Source organism: Pleurodeles waltl, chromosome 11 (assembly GCF_031143425.1).
Source record: "Pleurodeles waltl isolate 20211129_DDA chromosome 11, aPleWal1.hap1.20221129, whole genome shotgun sequence".
NCBI lineage: Eukaryota > Metazoa > Chordata > Amphibia > Caudata > Salamandridae > Pleurodeles > Pleurodeles waltl.
The window spans coordinates 721,035,119-721,061,890 of record NC_090450.1 but is presented as its reverse complement, the minus strand read 5'-3'; the positions used below and the strand labels follow the sequence as shown (position 1 = coordinate 721,061,890).

At 43.5% G+C, this 26,772-nt stretch overlaps 1 protein-coding gene across 2 annotated transcripts in view; it reads left to right on the top strand.

The window, feature by feature from the left end:
• Positions 1-26,772, top strand: part of CNNM4 (cyclin and CBS domain divalent metal cation transport mediator 4) — a 302,427-nt gene that overhangs the window by 216,974 nt on the left and 58,681 nt on the right. The window contains exons 5-7 of one of the 2 annotated variants that reach the window (XM_069214402.1): positions 9,077-9,179; positions 13,696-13,782; positions 20,737-20,918. In XM_069214402.1, the coding sequence (XP_069070503.1) occupies positions 9,077-9,179; positions 13,696-13,782; positions 20,737-20,918 (372 nt within the window). The remainder of the gene's footprint in view (positions 1-9,076; positions 9,180-13,695; positions 13,783-20,736; positions 20,919-26,772) is intronic. The other variant, XM_069214403.1, reaches the window with a different exon arrangement.

Below are 26,772 nucleotides of genomic sequence, written 5' to 3'. Positions count from 1 at the left end.
GGATGTGTGCAAGTTGTTTTTCTTCGAAGATGTCTTTCGGGTCACAAGGTAAAGTGACTGCTCCTCTTGGTGATAATGCGAATGGGTATCGATTCCATTGTTAGATTGTTTTCTTTCCGCTATCGGGTTTGGACATGTTTTACTCACCTCTGGTTCCAAACTGTTTTGGGCTCCTATTGGTTTGTAATCCTACCTTACCCTCATTGGTATTGTTCTTGATCGCGTTTCCACAGTTGCGTATCGAACAGATAGAAAATGATCACCTGTCGGTTCAGCGTGTTCCCCTAACGTTAGTCAGTTGCAGAAAGAACCTTTCACACGTGTTCCAAATGCAGCCTTTGGGGCTCCCCCTTCTGGACCTATCTTCCATCTTGTTAGCTTTGACTTAGAATGCTCTGCTAATGGAACGGACTCCATTCCTCTTCCGTCCCAGGTGCCAAGCTAAGAGCTGAGGACCGAACTTCATCAGGCTTGCAACCTGTACTTTTCTCCTGATCACAGGGAAGAGGACTGCAAGGCCTGCCAATTGTTTCAATCAAAGAAAACCTTACGTGAACGAAGGCCGATCGCAAGGAGATGCAGCGCAAGGAGGTAGAGAAAACACCCGAAATCTCCAGACAGCAGGATGTCAAGAAGGAGGAGGAAGAACTCTACAAGGCCGCTGCATCTGAAGAAGAGCCCTTTTCTATTGAAGATTCCGTCTCTGACTCCGAACTAGAGATTGACCTCCAGATGCAGGACCTTCCTTTGGGTCAGCATAACGTGAGTACTCATGCACCTGTCCTGCCACCCAAAAAAACTCTTGGTTCTGCCCGAACATACGGCTCCCGGGACACCACTGCCAACAGGCCATGGTAGGTACCGACCATCTGCTGTGGATGCCCTGCTCTTGGGCTCAGCACCAAAAGCAAAACCGAAGCCATCAACTTGTGCACGGAGCCACCCAGCTTTATCTCTGAGCCCACCATCTGCTTCTTCGACTCCAAGCGCTCTGGTGCTGACTGTAGGAAGTTGGCTCTGTATGTGCTATTTCAAAGTAAGGAATAGCATGCACAGAGTCCAAGGGTTCCCCTTAGAGGTAAAATAGTGGTAAAAATAGATAATACTAATGCTCTATTTTGTGGTAGTGTGGTCGAGCAGTAGGCTTATCCAAGAAGTAGTGTTAAGCATTTGTTGTACATACACATAGACAATAAATGAGGTACACACACTCAGAGACAAATCCAGCCAATAGGTTTTTGTATAGAAAAATATCTTTTCTTAGTTTATTTTAAGAACCACAGGTTCAAATTCTACATGTAATATCTCATTCGAAAGGTATTGCAGGTAAGTACTTTAGGAACTTTAAAGCATAACAATTGCATGTATACTTTACAAGTTATTGACAAATAGCTGTTTTAAAAGTGGACACTTAGTGCAATTTTCACAGTTCCTGGGGGAGGTAAGTTTTTGTTAGTTTTACCAGGTAAGTAAGACACTTACAGGGTTCAGTTCTTGGTCCAAGGTAGCCCACCGTTGGGGGTTCAGAGCAACCCCAAAGTCACCACACCAGCAGCTCAGGGCCGGTCAGGTGCAGAGTTCAAAGTGGTGCCCAAAACACATAGGCTAGAATGGAGAGAAGGGGGTGCCCCGGTTCCGGTCTGCTTGCAGGTAAGGACCCGCGTCTTCGGAGGGCAGACCAGGGGGGTTTTGTAGGGCACCGGGGGGGACACAAGCCCACACAGGAATTTCACCCTCAGCGGCGCGGGGGCGGCCGGGTGCAGTGTAGAAACAAGCGTCGGGTTCGCAATGTTAGTCTATGAGAGATCTCGGGATCTCTTCAGCGCTGCAGGCAGGCAAGGGGGGGGTTCCTCGGGGAAACCTCCGCTTGGGCAAGGGAGAGGGACTCCTGGGGGTCACTTCTCCAGTGAAAGTCCGGTCCTTCAGGTCCTGGGGGCTGCGGGTGCAGGGTCTCTCCCAGGCGTCGGGACTTAGGATTCAAAGAGTCGCGGTCAGGGGAAGCCTCGGGATTCCCTCTGCAGGCGGCGCTGTGGGGGGCTCAGGGGGGACAGGTTTTGGTACTCACAGTATCAGAGTAGTCCTGGGGTCCCTCCTGAGGTGTTGGATCTCCACCAGCCGAGTCGGGGTCGCCGGGTGCAGTGTTGCAAGTCTCACGCTTCTTGCGGGGAGCTTGCAGGGTTCTTTCAAGGCTGCTGGAAACAAAGTTGCAGCCTTTCTTGGAGCAGGTCCGCTGTCCTCGGGAGTTTCTTGTCTTTTCGAAGCAGGGGCAGTCCTCAGAGGATGTCGAGGTCGCTGGTCCCTTTGGAAGGCGTCGCTGGAGCAGGATCTTTGGAAGGCAGGAGACAGGCCGGTGAGTTTCTGGAGCCAAGGCAGTTGTCGTCTTCTGGTCTTCCTCTGCAGGGGTTTTCAGCTAGGCAGTCCTTCTTCTTGTAGTTGCAGGAATCTAATTTTCTAGGGTTCAGGGTAGCCCTTAAATACTAAATTTAAGGGCGTGTTTAGGTCTGGGGGGTTAGTAGCCAATGGCTACTAGCCCTGAGGGTGGGTACACCCTCTTTGTGCCTCCTCCCAAGGGGAGGGGGTCACAATCCTAACCCTATTGGGGGAATCCTCCATCTGCAAGATGGAGGATTGCTAAAAGTCAGAGTCACCTCAGCTCAGGACACCTTAGGGGCTGTCCTGACTGGCCAGTGACTCCTCCTTGTTGCTGTCTTTGTTCCCTCCAGCCTTGCCGCCAAAAGTGGGGGCCGTGGCCGGAGGGGGCGGGCAACTCCACTAAGCTGGAGTGCCCTGCTGGGCTGTGACAAAGGGGTGAGCCTTTGAGGCTCACCGCCAGGTGTCACAGCTCCTGCCTGGAGGAGGTGTTAGCATCTCCACCCAGTGCAGGCTTTGTTACTGGCCTCAGAGTGACAAAGGCACTCTCCCCATGGGGCCAGCAACATGTCTCTGGTGTGGCAGGCTGCTGGAACTAGTCAGCCTACACAGACAGTCGGTTAAGTTTCAGGGGGCACCTCTAAGGTGCCCTCTGTGGTGTATTTTACAATAAAATGTACACTGGCATCAGTGTGCATTTATTGTGCTGAGAAGTTTGATACCAAACTTCCCAGTTTTCAGTGTAGCCATTATGGTGCTGTGGAGTTCGTGTTTGACAGACTCCCAGACCATATACTCTTATGGCTACCCTGCACTTACAATGTCTAAGGTTTTGTTTAGACACTGTAGGGGTACCATGCTCATGCACTGGTACCCTCACCTATGGTATAGTGCACCCTGCCTTAGGGCTGTAAGGCCTGCTAGAGGGGTGTCTTACCTATACTGCATAGGCAGTGAGAGGCTGGCATGGCACCCTGAGGGGAGTGCCATGTCGACTTACTCGTTTTGTCCTCACTAGCACACACAAGCTGGCAAGCAGGGTGTCTGTGCTGAGTGAGAGGTCTCCAGGGTGGCATAAGACATGCTGCAGCCCTTAGAGACCTTCCTTGGCATCAGGGCCCTTGGTACTAGAAGTACCAGTTACAAGGGACTTATCTGGATGCCAGGGTCTGCCAATTGTGGATACAAAAGTACAGGTTAGGGAAAGAACACTGGTGCTGGGGCCTGGTTAGCAGGCCTCAGCACACTTTCAATTGTAAACATAGCATCAGCAAAGGCAAAAAGTCAGGGGGCAACCATGCCAAGGAGGCATTTCCTTACACTGACCGCCACACCCCAGACCACTTCAGCTCCAAAACCCAAATCACTTTCCTCACTTAAAACTGCAACACCAACACTGAAATTGACTCCTGAACCAATCCTTCAAACAATGCAGGAATGGCTCGATCCACAGAAGCAGCTGCACATACAGCCTCTGACTGACTGTATTATAGCCAAGACTATGCTGTTGGTACCTTCTCCATCAAAGCACCAACTTTCATTTGCAGAAGCAATAGACTTGCTGGTGCATCCCAATAAGAAGAAAAAGGACAAGGCTATTAGTCCCTTGCATCCTCCTCTACCTGCTTCTCCACCACCTCCTCCACCATCCATTCTACCACCAACCCCTTTACTGCCTCATTCTCAAGGTGGTTCCTTATACGTCACACAATAGGGATCCCCACATTCTTTCAAAGGTGACCTTGGGGGAGCAGATGATCCTTATGCCGCTCCACAGCCAACAGATCCCTGGACCAATTTAGACATTGATCCCCCGGGGAATACCGGCCCAGATCTGTATCTGACCAAACCATCACTCCCAATGACACAACTTCCTATCAGAAACTAATTGGTAGCACTACAGCATACCACCTGGTCCCCCTACAAAAAGATCCTATTGAAGATGATTTCCTCTTCAAGACTTTATGGAGCACACATAGGGGTTCCCAATAACTCCCTATGTTAAAGGGCATGCTGCGTCACACAAACATTATCTTTAACAACCGTGCGCGAGCACGCAACACCACTCCCATGGTTGATTTAAAAAAAGAAAGTACAAGGAGACACCCTCAGACCCTGTTTACATCAGAAGGGCAACTCCCCTGACTCATTGGTTGTGTCTAATGCCCAGAAGAGGGCTAATTAACAAACCACCGCTGACGCTTGACCTCCTGGTAAGGAGTCTAAGCTGATTGATGCTTCGGGGAAAAAAGTAGCGGCATAGACCATTAAATCACTGGCGAATTGCCAACAAACAGGGTTTGTTAGCCAGATACGCTAGGGCCAACTGAGACAAAATGGAGGGACTCCTCCAGTACCTCCCAGAAGAACATAAAAAAGGGGGCAGGAAATAGTTCGAAAGGGTAAACTTACTTCCAAAATTTCCATCATGTGTGCCCTAGATTCAGCAGGTACAATGTCAGAGACATTAACGCTAGTGTGTGGCTGCTCAGACATGCTTGGCTCCGGATCTCTGACTTCAAGCCAAAAGTTCAGCAAACACTTTTAAACGTCCCTTTTGACAAGGAACATCTGTTTGGTCCACAAGTGGACCAAGCCTTAGAAAAAATAAAAAAGGGCACTGAGGTTGCCAAATCCGTGGAGGCACTCCAAACCTCCACTCCTCACGGTTCCTTTTGCCGCTCTTCAGCTATGCCCATACCTCTTCAACATCAGGGATCAGGAGTATACTCCCTGTACTTTCTGATTCCCAAAAAGAACGGATCACTGCTACCCATTTTAAATCTCAGGCCCTTAAATCATTGCATCCTCTCAGAGCAGTTCTGCATGTTTACCCTTCAAGATGTGATCCCACTTTTCCAACAAGGCAACTTTATGTCAGCACTAGACATAAAGGACACCTCCTCTCACATCCCAATCCACCCAGCACATTACAAATACCTCAGAATCATATCAGTTCAAAGTGCCCCCATTGGAATCACCACTGCACCATGCATATTTACCACGTATTTAGCAGTAGTAGCAGCACATTTATGCAGACATAACTTTCATGTCTTCCTATATCTGGACGACTGGCTTATCAAAGCCAGTATGCTTCCTCTGTGTCACCAACACACCCAGACCATCTTAGATCTGCTCCATCAACAAGGTTTTACCATCAATATACAAAAATCATGTTTTCAACCTTAATCGGTTCATCTGCATCCAGGGGCTATTCTCAGCACAGAAATGGGATTAACCTATCTAGATGCAGCCAGGATTCAGAACTTCAAAAAACTACTACCACAGTTTCAATCCATTTAACACCTGACAGTCAGAACAGTCATGCATCTCTTGGGTATGATGACATCATGTTTCGCCATAGTGCCACATTCTCGATTACACATGTGTCCGCTGAAGGAATGTCTGACACTTCAGTAGTCTCAGTCACATGGTCACTTACAAGATTTGGTGTTGGTAGACAGCCGCGCTCATCACTCTGCAGTGGTGGAACACACAAAGCCTGTCAAAGAGGCGGGCGTTCCTTGACCCAGTTCCCCAGACCATTCTCACAGTGGGCGCCTCCCTCACAGGATGGGATGCTCACCTTCAGGATCTCACAGTTCAGGGTCTCTGGAACACCAAACACCAGAATCTCGATAGCAACTACCTCGAGCTTCAAACTGGTCACCTGGCATTGAAAGCATTCCTAACTCACCTCATAGGAAAGGTTGTCTTGGTCTGGAGGGGCAATATGATGGCCATGTACTATCTGCAAAAACAGGGGGGGTGGGGACACACTCTCTACAGTTCTCATGCTTATATCAGACCATTTGGCCTTTGGTAGTACGTCACAACATCCACCTGTTAGCAGAACACCTCCCAGGGACAGGCAGCAACTTTGCCGACCTCCTCAAAAGGATGCAGTAACAAGTCCACGAGTGGGAACTCCACCCTCGAGTCCTCCTCCGGTACTTCTAGAAGAGGGGGTTTCCACAGATAGACAGACATTGCAAAATGCCCAAACTTCCCCTCCGGATTCCCACACCCAGTATCCAAGGGAAATGCTGTATGGATGAACTGGTCAGTAATATTTCCCTACGCTTTTCCACCTCTCCCTCTTCTTCCATTTGTGGTTCGGAAACTCAAGCAGATGCCTCTCAACCTCATTCTAGTAGCTCCCAATTGGGCTCATTAACTATGGTTCAGCACACTACTCAAGCTCTCTGTAGTTCCCCACAAGAAGTTTGCTTCATCCTAGACCTTGTCACTCATTACCTTCAAGAAATCAGGCATCCAAATCCAGAGGAACTCAACCTTGCGATTGGACTCCTGAGGTCATAAAACTCGGTTAGCTCTATCTCCCACTTGAATTAATGACCATTCTCAAAGAAGCTTGTAGCCCTACAAGTAGAACGTTAGTCCGCCAAATGGAAATGGTTTGCCTTTTAATATTGCAGTAAACCCATTGATCCATTTGTTTCAACTGTGCAAAACATTGTTTGCTACATTTTCCATTTACAGCTCTCTGGCCTTGCCTACTCTTCAATACGCTTACATTTAGCTGCAGTGGCTGCCTCTCTACAAAACAGGTAAAACTTATCTTTGTTCAAGGTACCAGTTATTCAGGTATTTATGGAATTCTTTGAAAGGGTAATTCCACCGAGAGTTCCACCAGCACCTGCATGGAATCTTAATATTGTCCTCACCAGACTTATGGGTCCACTATTTGAACAATTACATAACTGTCCCTTCCAATTTCCATCTTGCAATGTTGCTTTTTTGGTTGCTATTATTTAATTTAGGTGTGTCGGTGAGCTCCAGGCACTAACCTCGGAAGAACCTCTGTTCCAACTACACAAGGGTAGGGTGGTCCTTTGCAACAATCCAAAATTCCTGCCAAAGGTGGTTTTCTGTTCCCACCTCAACCAATTAGTAGAGCTACCAGTTTTCTTTTCTCAACCGGATTCAGTTGCGGAAAGGACCCTTTATATGCTAGATGTGAAAAGAGCTCTACCATGTTACATTTACAGAACCAAAGATTTCTGTAAAACCAAACAACTCTTTGTTGCTTTTTCATCCCTTCACAAAGGAAAGCCCGTATCTAAATCGGGCATTTCTAGTTGAATAATTAAATTCATTCAGACATGTTACGCCAAAGCTCAAAGGACTTTACCTGCACCCCCTTGAGCACACTCTATGCATAAAATAGGGGCTTCTGTGACTTTCTGGGTAATATCCCAATAGCTGACATTTGTAAAACGGCTACATGGTCTACACCACACACTTTAACTAAACACTATTGTGTGAATGTTTCAGCATGCCAACAATCTAATGTAGGACAGGCAGTGCTATGTACATTTTTCCAAACAACTGCACAAATCACACTGCTTTTTGGAGGGCACTGCTTTACAGTCTATGCATACCATGTGTATCTACAGCCACACTTGCCTCGAACTCAATATGCCATTTACCCTGTATGTGTCTGTCTGTGGTATGTAGTGCTGTAGATTCACATGTGCCCACCTTCCACCCCGAACACCTGTGGCCATTGGAGTTCCTTTTTTACAATCTCATATGCCTGGATATCTCTTAACTTATGCTTACTCACACTCCATTTTCACCCACCTGCGAGAAAACAATCTAACAATGGGGTCAATGCCCATGTGCATCATCACCAATAGGATGAGTCACTTTACCTTGTGACTCGAAAGGCGTCTTTAAAAAAAAAAAAAAAATGAAACAACTGCACACATTCTGACCCAACACTAGATGGCAGGAATATGATTTGCATCATAGGGACCGAGACTACTGCAGGAGAGTTAGTTTGCATATGTGTAGAAGACCAGTTCAGAGGAAGATGCTAAGCCAGCATCCTTAAACAGTAGGTCCAGATAAGGTCCTTCATCTCAAGATAGTGCAAGAAGCAGATTTGCATACTTCACAGATTGCTCGTGGACATTTCTGTATTCTTGATTAAAACCTGGGACATCAGTAGGACCCCCCAGTGACCAGCAGCATTCGGTGTGTGAACTACACAGCAAGTACCTAAAAACGTAAGAGAATCAAGCCATCAAGTTTCAGATGCTTTTGTCTGCTGTGTAACATCCATATTCGGACTTCTTAAAAACAATATAGGGGAGGACAGCAGTTCAATAGAATGCTAAGTACCTTGGTCGGGAGGTTGATATTGTCAAGGTTTGTCAGCTATCCTCCTCATTAACAGTCTGTGACAGAACCGTCAACAAACGAAGGTACTGCTGGAAAATAAGCCAGATGTCCACCTTTGTGAATACAGCATGCCCAGCAGTCGTGCAATGCACAGATGGTCCAGAATGAGCAGGAGCAGCACCAACAGCAGCTGTGTAGGACAAAAGCAGATATGCACATAATATACCTTGGCTAGCAGCCGTGCAAACACTTAATGTGTACACATGCACACAGTACACAATGTGCAAAAGTAGTTACACTTGCTACGTCATGACCAGCTGCTGTGCAAGCTTCAATTTCTGGCACGCACACACACACACACACACACTCTCTCTTGCTCACACTACACTGCAAGGACCGATACTATTCCTCTTTTTGATCCATGTTTTTGCCCTTTTATTGTACAGTAAAACAGACGTTGGTCCATGTCGGAAAGCCATTGGATTGCTTTTTTGCTCCCCAGAAGAAGGATCACATTCATCCTTTCTCTTGTACCCGTGTGTTCCTATCCCTCTAGGGCAAGGTGGAAGTGGAAGCCGGAAAGGAGAACATGAAGTTTGAAACTGGCCCTTTCTCCTTCTATGGGGTGATGGCACTAAACAGTGGACCGCCTTGCACAGGTAAGGTACAGCTCTGAGGCGTTTGGAGGTCATTGTGCTGTATACACTGTCATTCTTCCCTGCCCCAGGAATCTCTCCGCCCTGTGGTGCGTGCAACACCTGTTCTGAAGGAGCAGAGGCCCGGGTATATGCTGCTTCTTTTAATCATTGGATTCTCTTTAGGCTTTTGTCGGGATTGTTACTTTGTATTGTCTGAATTAGGTTAGTATAAGCACGTGACGAGGGCACAGCACAATAATATAGATTTCGTTCATATGCCTCATAGATTGAGGGCTGGTGACAAAAGACCCAGTTAGTGCAGCTGGAATATGGGGCACAATGGCATGTCCAGCATTTGTCTCCTTTAAATGAGTATTGAAAAGCTCAGGGCTTCTGCAGCCAGTTAGGACTGTTTCCCTATAATTTCTTCAAAACGATCCTTTTAACCTGCGATGGGTGTTAAATTTCTTGCAGTGGAGCCAGAGAACATTGGTCGCAATTCCAGCTTCCCCAGTTGATCGACCAATGTGGTTAACTTTTATCTCCCCGTATTTCCATTCCCTTACCGGCCAAAGTTAACACGTTTCTGTGGGTTAATCAACGCTAATAATGTATAAATTGAAAAAATTGACATTTATCTCCTAATTTACCTGTTGATTTATTGTCACATAGCTAGGTGAAGCATGAGACAAATGCAAATAAAATATATTCTCCGTTACATCATTGAGATCATCGTGAGATAGGTAGGTTTGCTGGGCTGCATGTTTGTATTTGGCGGGGATAGCAGAGGTGCCTTTGAGTGATGTGTTTTTTGTGGTAGGTAGGAAGCTATACATCAGCGGGGTGGCTTGGCTTCAGTAGGTTTCCTGGTAATGATGGATTAATCTGGTTGACTGCTTTGAGTAGGTGGGTGGTTTAAGTTAGTTGGTCTGTGGGCATGTTGTTCTCATGAGCATTAGGTATACGAGTCACGTATGGAAATAGGCGAGTTAGTGCTTAGTTCGTTTAAGTGCTAGTGTGTGTATGTAGATTGATTTTCACGTCTCTCGTTCAGCTGCCTACGGAGTTTGGTGGTCTTTTGGATAATCTTGTTTGTGTCTTACGTAAAGGTTTTTGGTTGTATGGATGGGTTCTTCACTGGTTGCCTTGTTTTATTGACTAGTTCATTTTGTGGTTTTGTGTAAGGTGGCTTCTTTTGCTTGATTGAATGGTTGTAGTTTAAAGATTTAACAGAAGGGATGGTGGTGTACTTGAATTAAAGCATTTTTTTTTACATTGAATGACATTTTTTCAAATGAACTATAGATTTTCTTTGATTGGTCTTGGATGGCCGGGTAATGATGTAACAGCTATTTGTGATTATGTACTGCAGTAGTCATGCCACACACTTGTCTGAATAATGATGGTTTAGCCACATATTGCTTAATCAGTGGAATAACCTATTATATGCAGTACTGCTGTCCTTTATAGCTACGGATCTGTACAAGAGTGTAGATCGCAGTTTTGTTTTGAATGATTCAACAACGTTTGTGTGGTCTTTAACACCATTTGGTTTTTTTAATCTAATTTTTTAACTTGCAAGTCATAATCACGTTTTTCAATCTGTTAAAAAACAAATACCATTATCTTTTCTAGCTTATCCTTTCTTTTTTTGGTTTCTTAGCTTCTGGTTTTCCCGGCCCCCCATCTCGTGTTTAAGTGCACAGAATCCACCCATGCCCTTCTTCCACTGAAACCCTCTTATGGGCCTATGGATAATTATTAGTTTTGTTGATTTCGATTTTGTGCTGAAAATTAGCTCCTGTGTAATCTACAAAATCTACAAATTGGCATACGGTCTCAGATTCCTCTTCCTGTCCCTCGACGAACCACTTTCCAAGATGGATTTTTAGTTTTTGAACATAGCAATGTAAAATGAGGCTTACAAAATCTTGGCAAATGTTGTGTTTAGAACCTGTTTTTGCTCGCAGCATATTACAGTGTGAAAGTTTAGTGCAATGCATGCTTTTATAGTAAAGGCAACCTGTTTTTAAGAAATACGGTTGCTGCTGCAGGGGAGATATTGAATGTTTACTTCTAAATGAAAAATAGTCAAAGATGGTCCATCCACCTTCATCATACAATGCAACATCATTCTCGAAGGGCAAAGCTCAATCACTGATGAAATCTTTGTGCATACCCGAAACACCTGCGTTTCCAAATCTAGGCCTCAGTAATTCTTCCTGGTGCGATATTGTTAACAATCAGACATATGTAGTCCTGCTTATTCCATTATAATGACTACAGGTCAGGACCAGCATGCAAAGCTTAAACGTGGACTGGGTCAACTTTACATATAACTAGGGTATTAGAGAGTTGTGCCGATATCCTCCCTAGTGATGGGCACAAAAGACAGGAAAGAGTGCAATTATTAAATCCTCCTTGCTCGGCCAGTGAGGCATTGCTGCGGTCTTTGCAAGCATGGATCACCTTACTCTGGCCCCATTCAAACACCTTGTTTGTTGTAATGATAGAGGTATCTCATAGGACTTAAGAGTACTTTCACTAGCCATTTGTCACGTCCAGTGGGACCCGCATTAAAGAAACCTACAGAGGCCTTGCAGGAGTCCCGTGGTCATTGCTGTCAAAGAGCCATGCTCATGTGCACTTTGCGCGCTCCCAGCGTCCAGGTAGCCATCTCTGTCAGGAACACGCCACTCCCATGCATGTTCTAGTACCGAAGGAGTCAGCGAAGGTTTCAAGTGTTGTCGCTCATTATCTGTCCTAAACACTCGCTCACTCAACACTTCTTCTGCTTCTGTACTCTCGCTTTCTTGAGCACCTGTGCAGTCAGTAGAGTTGTGCCTTCTGTCCTCTCCGAGTCCTCCTTTTACTGTTCCTGATCTTATTATTTCCAAGCATTGTTTATTTATGCCTTGTAAAATGTTTCTTCATTTGTATGTTTTGTTTTTACATCTGTTACTTCCTTTTGCTGTCCAGCCCAGATTTTGTTCTTTCTTTTTCATGCCAGTCTTTCCCTTTCTCTTATATTTGTCCATTTTATCTTTTTCTTGTTGTATTTAGACATCTTCGCCCTGCTTCTTTCTGTCTAGCCATGTTTTCCTCTTTTTTTGTACCTGTGATTTCGTCTTACATTGCTTCCAGATGGCGAGGTGCAGTCTCAGTGCCTATAATGGAATAGTTGATGGCGTGGCTGTCTTCTGACTCAAATTATTCTGGACATGATGACCAAACAGACAACCACAGTGTTCTGGACACACAAACACAGCTGGTAATTAGCACACCTCGTGGTTGGTGCATAAGCAGGCATAGCTGGTGGTTAGTGTAAATGCCTCCCCCCACCAAGGACTTATAGTGCAGCATCAAATTAACACTACATAGGTTGGACGGTGGTTCGTTCTGCCTAGCAGAACTGAATATTTTATTCGAAACAGAGGGAAATAGTACATAAATAATACGAATACATCCACCCAGGGTGTATAAAACCTGAGTAGTATATTACATATCCAGGGAGTCAAGGATGAATCAACCGAGCTCTATAAAGCAGTGGAAGATTTTGGGAACGATGGGAACACATTTTTTGCGGGACAAGCACAAAATCTTTCTGGAAAAATGCAAGCAGCTATGATCTTTTTCATAACGCAGATTTTAACATGTGTACCATATGGTAAAGCATCACAGTTCCACGCCCACCACATCTCTCTATACTGCTCTGGCAAAAGATTGTAACTGGGAATTCACTGGAAGCTTCCCTGCCCGAGGTGCCTGATCTCTTCCGACACCTGTTATATAAAGCAGGTGCATAATCACACCTGTCACTGAGTGCACCGCACGTGATGGAGTCCTGTTTATAAAGAGGTGTGACGGATACGCGCCGTGATATATTAAACAAAAAGCCATCCATACTGTGCCTCTGTGTGCATACCATAATGAAGGTCCCTAGAAATAAAATCCTAGACTGAAAACTTTCCAGTGAACAGGGACTTAATTAACTTCATCTTGTAGCAGGGCTCCCATTTTGAACAGATGGTCTCACTTAGTACTACTGTGCAGCTACTTCAGAGTGTTCCCCTGTAAATAATCGTAGGTACTGCCTCCTTTCAGTTCATAACAGACCTGATTAGCTTCCCTGCTGCTTCCTTTCCCGCATATCCAAGTGCTGGAAACAGAATGCACACCTTGTCTTGGTTTGTTTTGGTTGTAGTCCGTCTGCTCTTTTCCATTTTCTCACTACTGTTTTTAACCCTGTCCTGCCTTGTAGACAACTTGTAGAACTTTGTTCTGTTTTGTTATTCACTGTCTCCAGTCTGCTCTTTGCCCCATCCTGTTTTGTTCTTTCTCGCCTGTCTTGTACTCTGTCTCAGACTTCCATTCTCTTTTTGATTTCCATTTGTCTCTTATCCTCTACCCTAATGCATGCCTCACCTGTTTCTAAACTGGCTCTGTTAATCACTGTTCATGGCATTTCTTCTTGTTTTTAGCGCGCCTCTTCCTCTTTCTCTCATATCTCCATTATGTTTTATTTCATCCTGCTCAGCACCTCCATCTCCACACAACCGTCGGTCCCTAAAGAGAGGCCATTCCCAGTCCCAAAAGAGAGGCTCTTTGTTTGCCAGGCTCACAGGTAACAACGATCGTGCATGGAGTGAGGCCTGCATTTAATACTGCTTGTTCTTTTCTTGCTCCTGTGGGCGAAGATGAGAAAGCTGCTACCTATACCATGGGCCATATCCCTAAAAACCTCAACGATCCCCCATCTCTGTTACTTTATTCCATATTGGTGTCTGCCACAAGGGGCATGTCCCATTAGCCTCATCTGTTAGAGACCGTTTTCTTAACTTGGGTTATTTTTCTATTTTTTTATGTTTTTCTTTCATATAGAAGCTACGTTCTATCTAAGGAGCTTTTTCCTAACTCCCTTTATGGAGGATGTCCTCTTTATTGAGCATATTTTGCTGTCCTTTACAAATTGCCTTCTTTATAAGAACATTACCCTAGTCCCATTCAGATGTCAACTTTTTATAGGGCCGTTATTCAATCCCGTTTTAGTCTTCTTTCTATATGTGTAGCTTTTTCTTAACCCCGCAGTTAAAATATTCTGTTATTTTCTCTTTAACGCTGAAAAAATCAAGCCAACATAAATTTCTCTCCTAAAAAGAAGTTTATATGTAGGAAAAAAGCTATGGCAATCCTCCATCCAAATGTTAATCACATTGTGAACAACAGGTGTGAAGGTTTGATACCTGTTGATTTGTGGATTGCTACAAGAGGATCCATGAATTGTTCGCTATGTAAAAAAAAAAAACAGATTAGAAGTCGGTGTGCTGCCTGTCACTTGTTTTTTTAATGAAAAAGTTTGCACACAATTCAGCAGGACGTCATCTGAAGGGTGGGTATTAATGGGTAAAACATGAAAGTGCAGTGTAAATTTAAAGTATTTAAGCTGAAGGGTGGTGTTGCGAGAAATAACGCACATGCCCGTGTATTTGTACATTTGATTTCCACTCACTGGGGACGCTGAAGCGCAGCACATCTGATACCTGGAACTGTGAAGTGGAATTCTCTGCTTTCTCTTCTCTCAGTAATTTTATTATGCCCAGTGATATGGGAAGGGAGACTGGATTGACTTTCTTCTCAAAGACCAATGACACCCCTTCAGTCACAGGATATCCACTCACCTGTCTGTAGTCTGCTTGTGAGGTGGATATCGAACAAAGCCAACTGGGGGCGAGCAGACCTTTTGATGGGCCCATTTGGTGGAAAGACGCTTGTGGCCCGTCTTAGTGTTCTTGTGTATGAGTTTGAGTGTGGTTGTGCCACATTTTTCATAACCTGAAAGTGCACGCTGTGATTGATCCTCTTGAGGTGCAGGGGTGGTGCATTAGTCAAAAAAGAAGTGATGTCCAATGTTCCCATTGAAAACTGGTTTAACTACTTGTACATACAATATTTCCAGAGAAAGTATTTGAGTATAGTGTATTGTGAATGGTTGAGAATGGATACAACTAAGCAAGCAATTATTTACATTAGTGCAATGCCTTTAATTTAGTGCAGTTAGTGTTCTCGTTTTTGGATTACATTTCTAAGCATGCACTTTTGCATGTAAGTTATCAGTTTTATATAAAAGGAAAATCAAATGCTCTCACATACATGTTCAAGAATGACGTTTTGTTATTAGAGACTGTTGCCCAATATGCACATACATTGTATATACTCAAATTAAATAAACCCAAGTATAGTTCAAACATTGACAAGGACACTATATGAAGTGTTTTGTAGAGAGGACAGTAATTCTTAACAGAATTTTAAAATACTTTGTTTTTATACATTCCATTCCAGCCAAATGGTGCATTTCTTTGGCTGTGTACGTTTTAGTCTGCCTGCCTGATGACACGGAGATTTTACTCTGGGCAGAGAATCCAACTGATAGCATCTGTATTTGATCACTGTCCAAGAGATGTAGTATCTACTTGTCAGTAACATTTCTGGTGTTGAGCGGTGGTATGGTGGCAAGTCCTACTTATTTTCAGGCGATTACTACTGGGAGAAGATTGATCTTCTTGGTGGTTAATGTTGTATCACATTGGTTCCTGACTAATCATGAGGAAATTACCCGTGTAGTAAGTGATACAGCTATCAGTCCAGTTCAAATGAACTTCAGTAAAATGAATGAAAGGTTGCCTCTGTTTTTCTGTTTTATAAGATGAACCACAGCAAAAGCCGCTAATGTCCCTACTTTGGGTGCTTGCCACGCAGTAAGTTTTAGTGAAGCAGGATCGTCACCATCTGAAGACTGCTATGTTATTCTGCTACAGTGCAAGCATGAAACCCCTACAACTTACACTTTTCTGTCAGTCAGGAGTGGAATGAATGAATGAATTAGATTTGTAAAGCATGCCTTTACTCTGAAGGGCATCCTGGCACTGGAGGATCAGGCTACCAAGAGAACAGAGGAGTTAGGAGGATTGTAAAAGCTATGTGGTCAGGCGTTCATTCATTATTCTGTAAGTAGCTGCTTTTGGATGTTCCTAGCGAGTTTTCTGGGCTACCTTCTTTATTAGGTGCTAGGCCCAAGCCATAGACAGCCAGGAGTGTGGGCAGTAAAGGAAGGTCTAGCTAAGATGGCACTTCTTTATCTTCTATCCTTCAACTACCTCCTGTTTGTGACAGGCTGATCCGTATGTCTGGTCGCTTATGATTCACTAGAAGGAGACATTATGAAGGGACATCTCATCTGGTACGTTCTCCGTCCTTGACTCCCCTGTCTGAAATAATTGACAAATGGAGGGATTGGGACCCTGGTTGGTATTCTTGATCATCTGCATCATATGTTTGATGCAGACCTCCTGGACCAACCCGAGGCTGCCTGGCGTGCTCTACTTCTTAGAGATGCCTTTCAGCAGCTGGTCAGATGCTTATAGAAGCAGGCTGAATGCCTTATGGGAGCAGAACAGAGGACTTGCTACAAGTGGGCAAAATACCATACTGCCACAGGCAGTAAAGGAGAGCACAGTGGTAGTGTGCCCTATGGGAGCACAGAGAGTATCTTCTGAAAGCAGGTAGGTAGCTATATGAGAGTTGGAACAATGCGTTTAAAGAGTAGGCAGGATGCATTCCTAGCGCAGGGAAGGATGTCTGTTGAAATCCTGTAATTCAAAATACGTTGTCATATTTTCCTCAAAGATAGCATTTAACATGTATTGATATATTATTGTTTGCTGTGGTCTAAGACACATAATACCTTCTTCTAAGTAATAAAATAATCACACATTTCCAGTATTTATCTTCCATGGCACGTCCTTTTCTGTTAAGGGCTGTTTCAAAAGTTCTGCCAGAGAATTTTTTCTTTTGAGAAAACAAATACCTGCAACCTGCTTGCTTTAGAATTTTTTTAAGCGATCCTCTTTTTTTTCTCCTGATGGGATTTGAATCTGGCTCCTTTAAACTTTAGTGACTATTGTTGCATGAAGGAAACCCATTAAATCTAATTTTAACTCAGTTCAAAATCAATTTCATGATACCTTACTGATGTATGCCTTATTGCATTATTTGTTCTTAGTAAGCTGACACTACTTGCTGGAGATTAGGACAAAAGAGTGCCCTCACTTTAATTTGTCTTGAACATCTCCATTGGAAAAGGCATGGAAATCAGTAGTTAGAATTCACTCTCCGCTTTTCATTGGGCCATTTTAGGAAATGACTGTAAAAGATTTCTTTTTGTTTTGTAGAATTTTTTGCTAGATTTTGGCTTAGAGGTATGTTCTATCACAGCCCTTCGTTTTGTGTGCTTGTTTGTCCTTGGACTGAAATTCTTGACCACATGCTTGATAAACATAGTGCTTATTAGTCACTGTAGTTTCAGTATTAATCCTTCACTGATGTGGCATGGCTCTTTCTAATTCTTATACTTGACACTGTGGACGGCGTCCCATTTAGAAGTGATGGCAGTGCGCAATGCATGCAGTAGTTCACAACCTACAGCAGAATCCTGTCCTTAGATAGTGTTGCCAATGGGAAATTTGCACAGGTCTGCTCATAGCCAGACTGTCAGATTACCAGTCTGAAATTTTACCAAGGCTTGCAGCTAACCAGACTAGGAGCTCAGCTGCACTCTGTAGCTAATTGGATGCATATCTTCTCCGAAACCACACACATTTGCTACTCACTAGACCTTTGACCTGTTGAAACCTCACACAGGTGTCTAGTAGCAGATTTGCTGGTGCTTCTGAAATCACAGAGGCGTCATATGTGTGCCGCTAGTCAGACTATAGTTGCTTTATGATTAAAGGATTGCCACCTTGTTTGCTGCAGTCCGGATTTCTAATTCCTTTGAAACCTCATGCAGGTCTACCACTAGCCAGGTTTATGACCCAGTAGGGGCTAGGCTATGACCCATGAAGGTGTGCAGTTGACATAAGAAATGGAACCCCCAAAACCTCACAGGTGTGATGTGGATGCTGTTGAGCCCCTGTGGTAGTGTAATTGTTATTAAATGGGTAATGGATCAATAATGCTACAAAAGAAAGGAAAACGCAAGCAGATATTATCAAACAAAGGAATTTTCTGTTATGCCTGATGTTGGCGATTTGTAAAGAACGCAGTTCTGGGTAAAATTAATTGTTTTTTTTATGGTGCGCTGGCCAGCCTCCTTAGAGAGATGTCACTTTGTTATTACTGGAGTGATTGGCCCATGCACACCTCTTTCTCACTCCCGTATACTGACATGAATGTGCCGTCGTGTCCTGTTCTGCAGAAAGGAACCATAAATTAATTATAGGCCATAAAACCTTCTGAAGCACGTTATGTACTCGGGAGTTCAGTTTTTTTATGGCTGAAAATCTTTTTTTTACAACTTTGCAGTACATCAGGAACTATCAATTCCTTTATTGTGTCTGTGGATTTACAATGCAGGTTCTCCTTCTTGGAATCTACCTTTTTATTTCTTAGTATGTGATCATGAATTCAAACAACCTTGTGTTGCCTCTAGTCTCTTGCCTGGACTAATCCTTCATGCCAAGCCATATGCATTTGCATCTTCCAGTAGCCCCATATCTCATGAACCAAGTACAGAGCACTCATAATCACCATTTCCCAGCATGGTCTAGAAGTTATAAGACTGCTTCCACATGTTTTCCAGACCTTTGAAGATCAAAATAGTAGCAGACCCATCGATATATGAAATGTTCTGGGAATGAAGGATAATTCCAATCAGGACGGCTAATCAGTGCTGCTGTTTATTTTGGAAACTCACTCTAAAGAGCAGTAGAATATCTCGACTTCAGACTTGGGAGGGAAAGAATGTACTTCACCTGGCTAACTGTATTGCTTCTTCACGATCTTTATTTTCCTAAATATTTCCTGCCACACTGTCCACCTTGTTGGTGGAAAGGCGTTCCATTTTTTCTTTACAGCTGTTTGCCACAGTTGATACAGTTTAGGAGGTTTGAGGCCAGTAATGGAAACACATTCAACAAAATTAACCCCGGATGATGATTAGCAGTTTGCCGTTGGTTGCTTTCCAGTGGTGGGCAATCACCTACTAATGGGCTCTCTGTACATTTTAGATAGCATACAGGGATATTCTTTGAGCGCAATCAGAACATGTGAGGCAAAACCCTATAGCTCATTAGCACATGTAAGATACTTTGAATAGAGCCAAGATGATGTATTTGGCCAGATAGAACATCTTTTAGAGCATACAAGATCATGATACTGAATTGGAGGTGACAGAACACTTTAGGTCTGTCAAGAGTGCACGTGGGCAAAATACCTCAGGCACAACTGCAAGGCCAGCCATGATTAAACAAAGAAAAGGAGGGACAGTAACATTATGTGGAGAAGCAAAAGAAACATACCAATTGGAATGGTATCACAGTGCATCTTATGTAAATTGTCCATGTTGATGTGCTGAGTTCTGCAGGGATACTTCAAATCCCCAGCCCCTTTGCCAACCTTTTCCTTGTCTTCTTTGTTAGTTCCTGGAAGAACACATCTTCTGGATTTAACAGGGCTTCTGGACAGGCAGGTTTGTATCTGCTGCACCTATGGAGTTTTAGTTTGCTTTCTCAGCTCTCAGGGTATTTGATTATCTTGTGGTTCATGTGTTGCACACTTATATTTGCATTAGCCTTTTATTCCTAGCTATGATATTCCATCACATTGATGTGAAAGGTGTGTGTTTATTTGAGCCCTGTTGTGCCATATAATGGGGTTGTATGCCCCGGCATGTTGTTTCTCCTGGGATAGGAAGGCATCTTACGACTGGTGATTTTTGTAACAGTTATGCTCACAGGGAAATATGCTGTGCACATAAGACTAGGCGAGTGGTTGAAGCGTGCACGCTGGGTTTATGGGAGTTAAATGTGTCTGTAAAACTTTGCTTCCTTATGGAAGTATGTGTGTCCGTCCACAGTTTCCAAGGTTGTTGTCTCCTAATTCCGTCCAGTCTATATGTATCCATTTAATTTTTGAGTCTGTTTCTGGCCCATTCCACCAAATACTATGTTGGTGCCAGTTTATGTTTGCTGATTCTGTCTCGGTTGGGTCCCTGCTTCCTGTGCATTCCCTTTTGCTATCATAAATGACTGTCTATATTTTATGGCTCTTCTCTCACACCTGTTCCCCATTTACCAGTTATGTACCTCTCTGAATTTCCTGGTGTATACCATGTGATTCCCTGCAACTGGCACCATCCATGCATGTATTTTCCATTTAGACTGTTTATATGAAGAAACTGGTTTTCTGTCAATACTCTGTCCAGTTTTATTTAGCTTTTTCCTCCTAAGGCTCCTGCAGTTTGTGTGTTCTTTGTGCTTGTTCTCTCTGTCAGTCAAGTGAATCTCAGCCTGTGTTTATTGAGGCTGGTCATGTACTCTCAAAGTTCTGTTAATGTTTGATGATTCTCCTTCTTCCTCTTGTGACGTCCTGCAGTCCGGATGTACTTATGTGCATTAATTGTGTCTGGTTGTTCACCACCATGTCTGTGTGTTTGTTGTTTCTGTCTCTCTCATGCCTCCATTCCGACACTCTTGCTGTCTGCATGTGTTCCTGTAGTGACTGCTTGTCTTTCTGTCTCCAGAGCTGCGGTCTCCTTCTCACATGAGTACTCTGAACCGCTCGGCATCTCTTAGTAACCACGAGCGCTCCGACTCCATCTCATCAACTGTCAGTGGCAGTAACAACCCCGTCAGCTGCTCCACAGGTCAGCAGTACATCTCCGACTTCAGCGTACGAGCAATGACGGATGTGCAGCTCATCAAGGTGAGACTCCACCCCCCTCCACCCACAACCTTTTTGTTTCAGCAACTGCATAGGCATGCATGAACGTGTGTAACGTTATGATGATATGTTGTTGCCACCCTGCTTTAATGTGCTTCTACCCATAGTGGTGCACGCTGTGAAAATCCCCAATCTTTATTTATTCCCCACTGGCTGCTGCATAGGCTGTGTCTTGTGTATAGCTTGTCAAAATGAGTACTCGCTGCCCTTCTTCACTCAAACCCAACGGGATCTGACAGACTTGCTAATTGTCAAGGTGAGACAACCTTCTCTCTTTGCTCCTTACTCACCGCTCCTGAGAGTACTTCTCAGGCAAGCAGCTTGTGAAAGAGAAGCTCATCTAGCCCACCACTCCCTATGTCCTTATGCACCCTTTGATGAAACATTCTGCTTTCAAGATTGGATCTGTTCAATATCTATTTTGGCTGGTGAACTTACACATTTGTGGTGCATAAATGCCTGCTTTTAAATGGAAGAAGCGAGTGAAGTACAACATCTTTAAGGCGTTAAGGAGACAAAGAGGTAACAAATCTAAAGGTTCTAATTGGCAGTAATGAAGTATTCCAATACTTTAGTGGTGTCAGGCAAGCCTTGCCCTTTCTATGTTGATAAATGGTGGCAAAAACAGTGGCGACAATTTCATAAAAAATTGGATAACTCGCTGCTTGTACTAGAGGCTGTTGACACCATAAAACAATGATTCCTACAAACTGATATAACAATGCTGCTGTAAAAGTGCAAAAGCTTACAGGAATCAGCAGACAGATTGCACCAGTTTTTCTTGCTCAAGACACAGACAACATAAGTGAAAATATACAGAATGTTTTATCAATAGGTGAAATTGCCTCCACTCAAGATGGCAAATAACAAAAATAGAAGTAATGTGCCCTCTAGTACCAGTCATGCGAAATCAGCAAAAATGTTACATGAAAGCTCCTTTTAAAAAATATTTTTTATTAACATCATGGCAATACAGAGCAGTACATAAAAGCTGCTTGACGCATCCCTCAAATAGTCTGTTAAAATATATTTCCAAATTGCTTTCAGTTTGTCTGAAACCTCAATTCGCCAGTTTCAGACAATACAGACTTTTTAAAATGTAACAGCATCCTCAGTTACCAGGGATGTCCATCACATTCAAGGGATTTTACCACCTTTATGTTCAGGATAGCCAAGATCAGATCAAGAATGGGAACCACTGTGCAAGTGCCAACATTTATAAAATGTATGGGTCAAGAATGCCTAAGATATGTTACGTATGAGGCACTGCCTTTCAGGACTACTAAACAGTTTACCTGTAATGGACACAGTACTCAAACAAGCAGGGCTGTCCAGGATGTCAACAAAATGCTGTCATAGCCCATCAGACTGGACACTGTGCTTGAATCTTGCCTGTCAATGAGCTGCCCTTAGGTTCAGATGCCCTCTTCCCAACCATATGAAACAATATATATATTTTCAATGAAGAAAACAAAGGTTAAAGCTTAGTTCTAGTTAGGAGAACTTATTTTCCCTAAAGAAACCAAGTTCAAACTACACAAAAGTTAAAAATGAGAAGTCATAGTTATCATTTTCATTTAAAATTTATCCACCACCTTTAGATTATTATAAGTAGCGGACCTCGTTACACACTCATTTCAGTTCGCTAACCAGACAACACTAAATATAACTCACCACTCTTTCATGCAGTGTGTTGTGACAAATAATGCCATTTCAAAAGTTTTGGATTGTTATGAATGCTATGATTTTACATGCTGTAAGTGATGTAGCATGCAAGGGTATAAATAGTGCATGGAAAAGGCATAAGTTATGGTCAATAGAGTGTAGTGAGTGAGGTGAGAAGACTGTGTTTGGAGGTGAGCGACTTATAGTAATTTGAAGGTGGTGTGTACATTATAAATTTAAGTTATAATTCTAACTTTACAATTTTTAAAGTTTGTGTATTTTAAGTTACGTTTGTATAGAAAGAATACGTAAGGTATTTCTAATTATAAATTATTCTCAAGCTTTGATTATTATTTTTTATGGTATGATAATGGTTTTTATTTTTTAATAAAAATGTTTTTCAGATCGCAGGGTGGAGTGTCATTGATGGAAGTCTCGCAAAGTGGAGTGTAGTACAGTGAAGAACAGTGTCTTAGAGTCTAGTGTCATAGAGTGGAGTATTGTGGAGTTGAGTGATATAGCGTACAGTGGAGTAAAGTGTTATACAATGGAGCTGCTTGGTGTGTCGTAGTGGAGTATCATAGAGTAGAACTGCATGTTGTATAGGGTAAGGGCATGTCGAACAGTAGAGCTGAGTTTTGCAAAGTGGAGTGGAGTCGACTGGAGTGTCATAAAATGGAGCGTGGTGGAGTGGACTTTTGTCAAGTACAGTGGCACAGAGTATAGCAGAGTGTTATAGAGTGTAGTGGGATACAGTGGAGTTCAGTGTAGTGTTCTGCAGTAGTGGCAGAGAGTCTGTTGTACAGTGGTGTATCATTACTTGTGAGAACACAGTGCATGATAGAGTGGTGAGTTATAGTTAGTGTTGTCTGGTTAGCAAGCTGAAAAGAGTCTGTTTCAACGTCTGCTACTTATAATAATTTGAAGGTGGTGTATAAACTGCAAATTAAAGTTATTACTATAAATTTAGAATTTTTAAAGTTAGTGTAAATTAAACTTGGTTTTATAGGGAAAGTAAGTTTTCCTAACTGTAACTAAGCTTTAACCATGGGTTTTTTAATTGAATTTCAATGGTTTCTAAAATATGCTTTAATAATGTGTTTCAAATCGTAAAGTCCAGTGTCGCAAGTGGAATTTAGTTAAGTGGAATATCATACAGTACAGTGGAATGGAGTGTTGTAAAGTCTATTGGCATAGACTGGATTATTGTACATTGGAATCAAGTGGAGGAGAGTAGAGTGTAGGAGCATATCGTACAATGTGCTTAAGAGTTACATAGTGTAATGGCATGGTGTCTCATATAGTGGAGTAAAGTATTGTAGAATGGACAAGTGAGTTGTACAGTTGAATGGCATGCCGAACAGTAGAGTAGGGTGTCATAGACTGTCATAGATTGGAGTAGAGTGCTTTAAAGTGGACTAGGGTGAAGTAAAGTGTCAGAGAGTGGAGTATCTTCAAGTGGTGTGTCGTAGAGTACAATGGAGTAGAATGTCGTAGAGCAAAGTGCTGTGTCATATAGTGCTGTGTCATATAGTGCAGTGGCATATCATAAAGAGGCATTGAGTGGCGTGTTGAGTGTCATACAGTGTAGTACAGTTTCTTAGAGTGGTGGGCATAGAGAGGTACACAGTGTTGTAGAGTGGAGTTGCATACAGAAGAGTGTCAGACAGTGCAGCGGCGTAGAGAGGAGTATAGTACAGTGGTGTAGTGGGATAAAGTCAAGTGGAGTACTCTGGAGTTGGAGTAGTGTAGAGTGGAGTGACGTGTCGTAGACTATCATATGGTGTACCATACAGTCTAGTAAAGTGTCGTAAATTGGAGTACTGTGTTGTACAGTAGAATGTGGTGGCTTGTCTTACAGTATTGGAAAGTGATGTCTATTACAGTGGAGTGGCATGCAGTGCAGCTGATGTTTGTAGAGTGTTATGGAGTACAATGACATTGAGTGGCGGACAGTGGAGTGGCATACAGTAGAGTAGAGTACTGTGTCAGATTAGAGTGAAGTGGAGTGGGGTGCAGTGACATACAAGGAGTTGTGTACAGTGTTGTTTAGTGGACTAGAGTATTGTAGAGTACAGTGGCGTACAGTGGAGTGAAGGGGTATATTCAGTAGTAAAGTGTTGGAGAGTGGCATACAGTGTAGTAGAGTGCGGTTGCATAGAGTACAGTAGTGTGTGAAACTGGAGCTACGTAGAATGGATTGTTGTATAGTAACGTAGAGTGAGGTAAAGTTGCATACAGTGGAGTTGAATGGTGTAACATAGTGTGAAATAATGCACAGTAGAGTGTATTGGTGTGTCATAGAGTAGAGTGGCATGGAGTGGAGTGTACTAGCGTAGCATAAGTAGTAAACCGTTAGAAATTGGAGTGGGGTCTCATACAGTAGATTGGAGTGCTGTGTTGTGTAGAAAAGTGTTGTATAGTGGAATAAAGTGTTGTACATTGGAGTATACAGGCATGGAGTGGAGTATAGAGTTGTTCAATGAAGTGTATGGGGATAGAGTGGAATAGTATGTGGTAGAATGCAATGAAGTGTGGTAGACGTTTGAGTGGAGTTATATAGAGTGGAAGAGAGTGTCATACAATGGAAGGGCTTAGAGGGAAGTGGCATACACTGTAGGAGCGTAGAGTGGATTACTGTAAAGTGGAGTAGTATACAGTTGAATATCGTACAGTGGAATACTGTACAGTGGAGTGGAGAAGAGTGGAGTGGTGTACAACGGAGTAGGGCACAGTGGATTAGCATAGAGTGGGGTGGCGTACATTGAAGTAGCGTAGAGTTGAGTTGTGGCGTATCATATAGTAGAGAGGAGTGATGTCTTACAGTGTTGGTAACTCTCGTAGAGTGGAGTAGAGTGTTGGGCATAGAGTGGAGTGCAAATTTGGACAGTGGAATGTACAGGGATAGAGTGGAGTAGAGTCTAGTAGAGTGGTGTAGAGGATAGAGTTTTATAAAGGGGAGTTATAGAGTGGAGGAGCATACACTGGAATGGCGTATAGTACTGTACTGTGGAGTGGCATAATGTGGAATACCTTAGAGTGGAGTAGCATAAACTGGAGTAGTGTACAGTGGAGTGGAATAAAGTGTAATAGCATATAGTGTTATAGGGTACAGGGAAGTGGTTTAGGCTGTAGTGGTGTATTGTGGGGTGGGGCAGAGTGTAATAGCATACAGTGGAGTGGATTGGGGTAGAGTGGAATACCATAGAGTAGAGGTGCAACGATTGAAGTTGCTTACAGTGTAATAGTGTAGATTGGAGTGGCGTACAGTGCTATAGCAAAGAGTTGCTTGGAGTGGAGTGGCGTGGTGTAGACTGTAGTAGTATGCAGTGGAGTGGGGTAGAATTAAATAGCATATAGTGGAGTGGTGTAGAATGGAATGCCGTCGAATAGGCTGGCATTAAAAGAAGTGGTGTAGAATGGAGTGGCATAGAGTGGAGTTATGTACGCTGGAGTGGCATAGAGTGGAGTAGCGTATAGTGGGGTGCATACAGTGGAATAGGGTAGAGTGTAGTGATATACAGTAGAGTGGCATAGGCTGACATAGCTTATGTTGAAGTAGCATGCAGTGCAGTGGCATGCAGTGAAGTGGTGTAGACTGGAGTGGTGTACACTGGAATGAGGTAGAGTGTAATAGCATACAGTGGAGTGGCGTCCAGTGGAATAGTATAGAATGGGGTGGGGTAGAGTGGAGTAGCATACAGTGAAATGGCATAGAGTGGAACAGCATATACCGGAGTAAAGTATAGCTAAGTGGCATACAATGAAGAGGCATCGAGTGGGGTTGCATACACTGGGTGGAGTGGAGTTGTGTACAGTGTAATAGCGTGGAGTGGCGTACAATGGAATGTTGTGGAGTGGCGTACTGTGGAGTGGTGTACAGTGGCATGGGGTAGAGTGTAATAGCAGACAGTAGAGTGTCATATATTGGAGAGGTGTCCAGTCGAATAGCATAGAATGGAGTGCCATACACTAGAGTGGCATAGATTGGAGTGGCATACAGTGGAACAGCGTACAGTGGACTGTTGTGGAGTGGCATAGTAGAGTGGAGTGACCTCAAGTAGAATGGCATAAAGTGGAATAGCGTACAGAGGAGTGACGTGGACTGGAGTGGCATATAGTGGTGTTGCATACAGTGTAATAGTGTAGAATAGGGTCTTATACCCTAGAG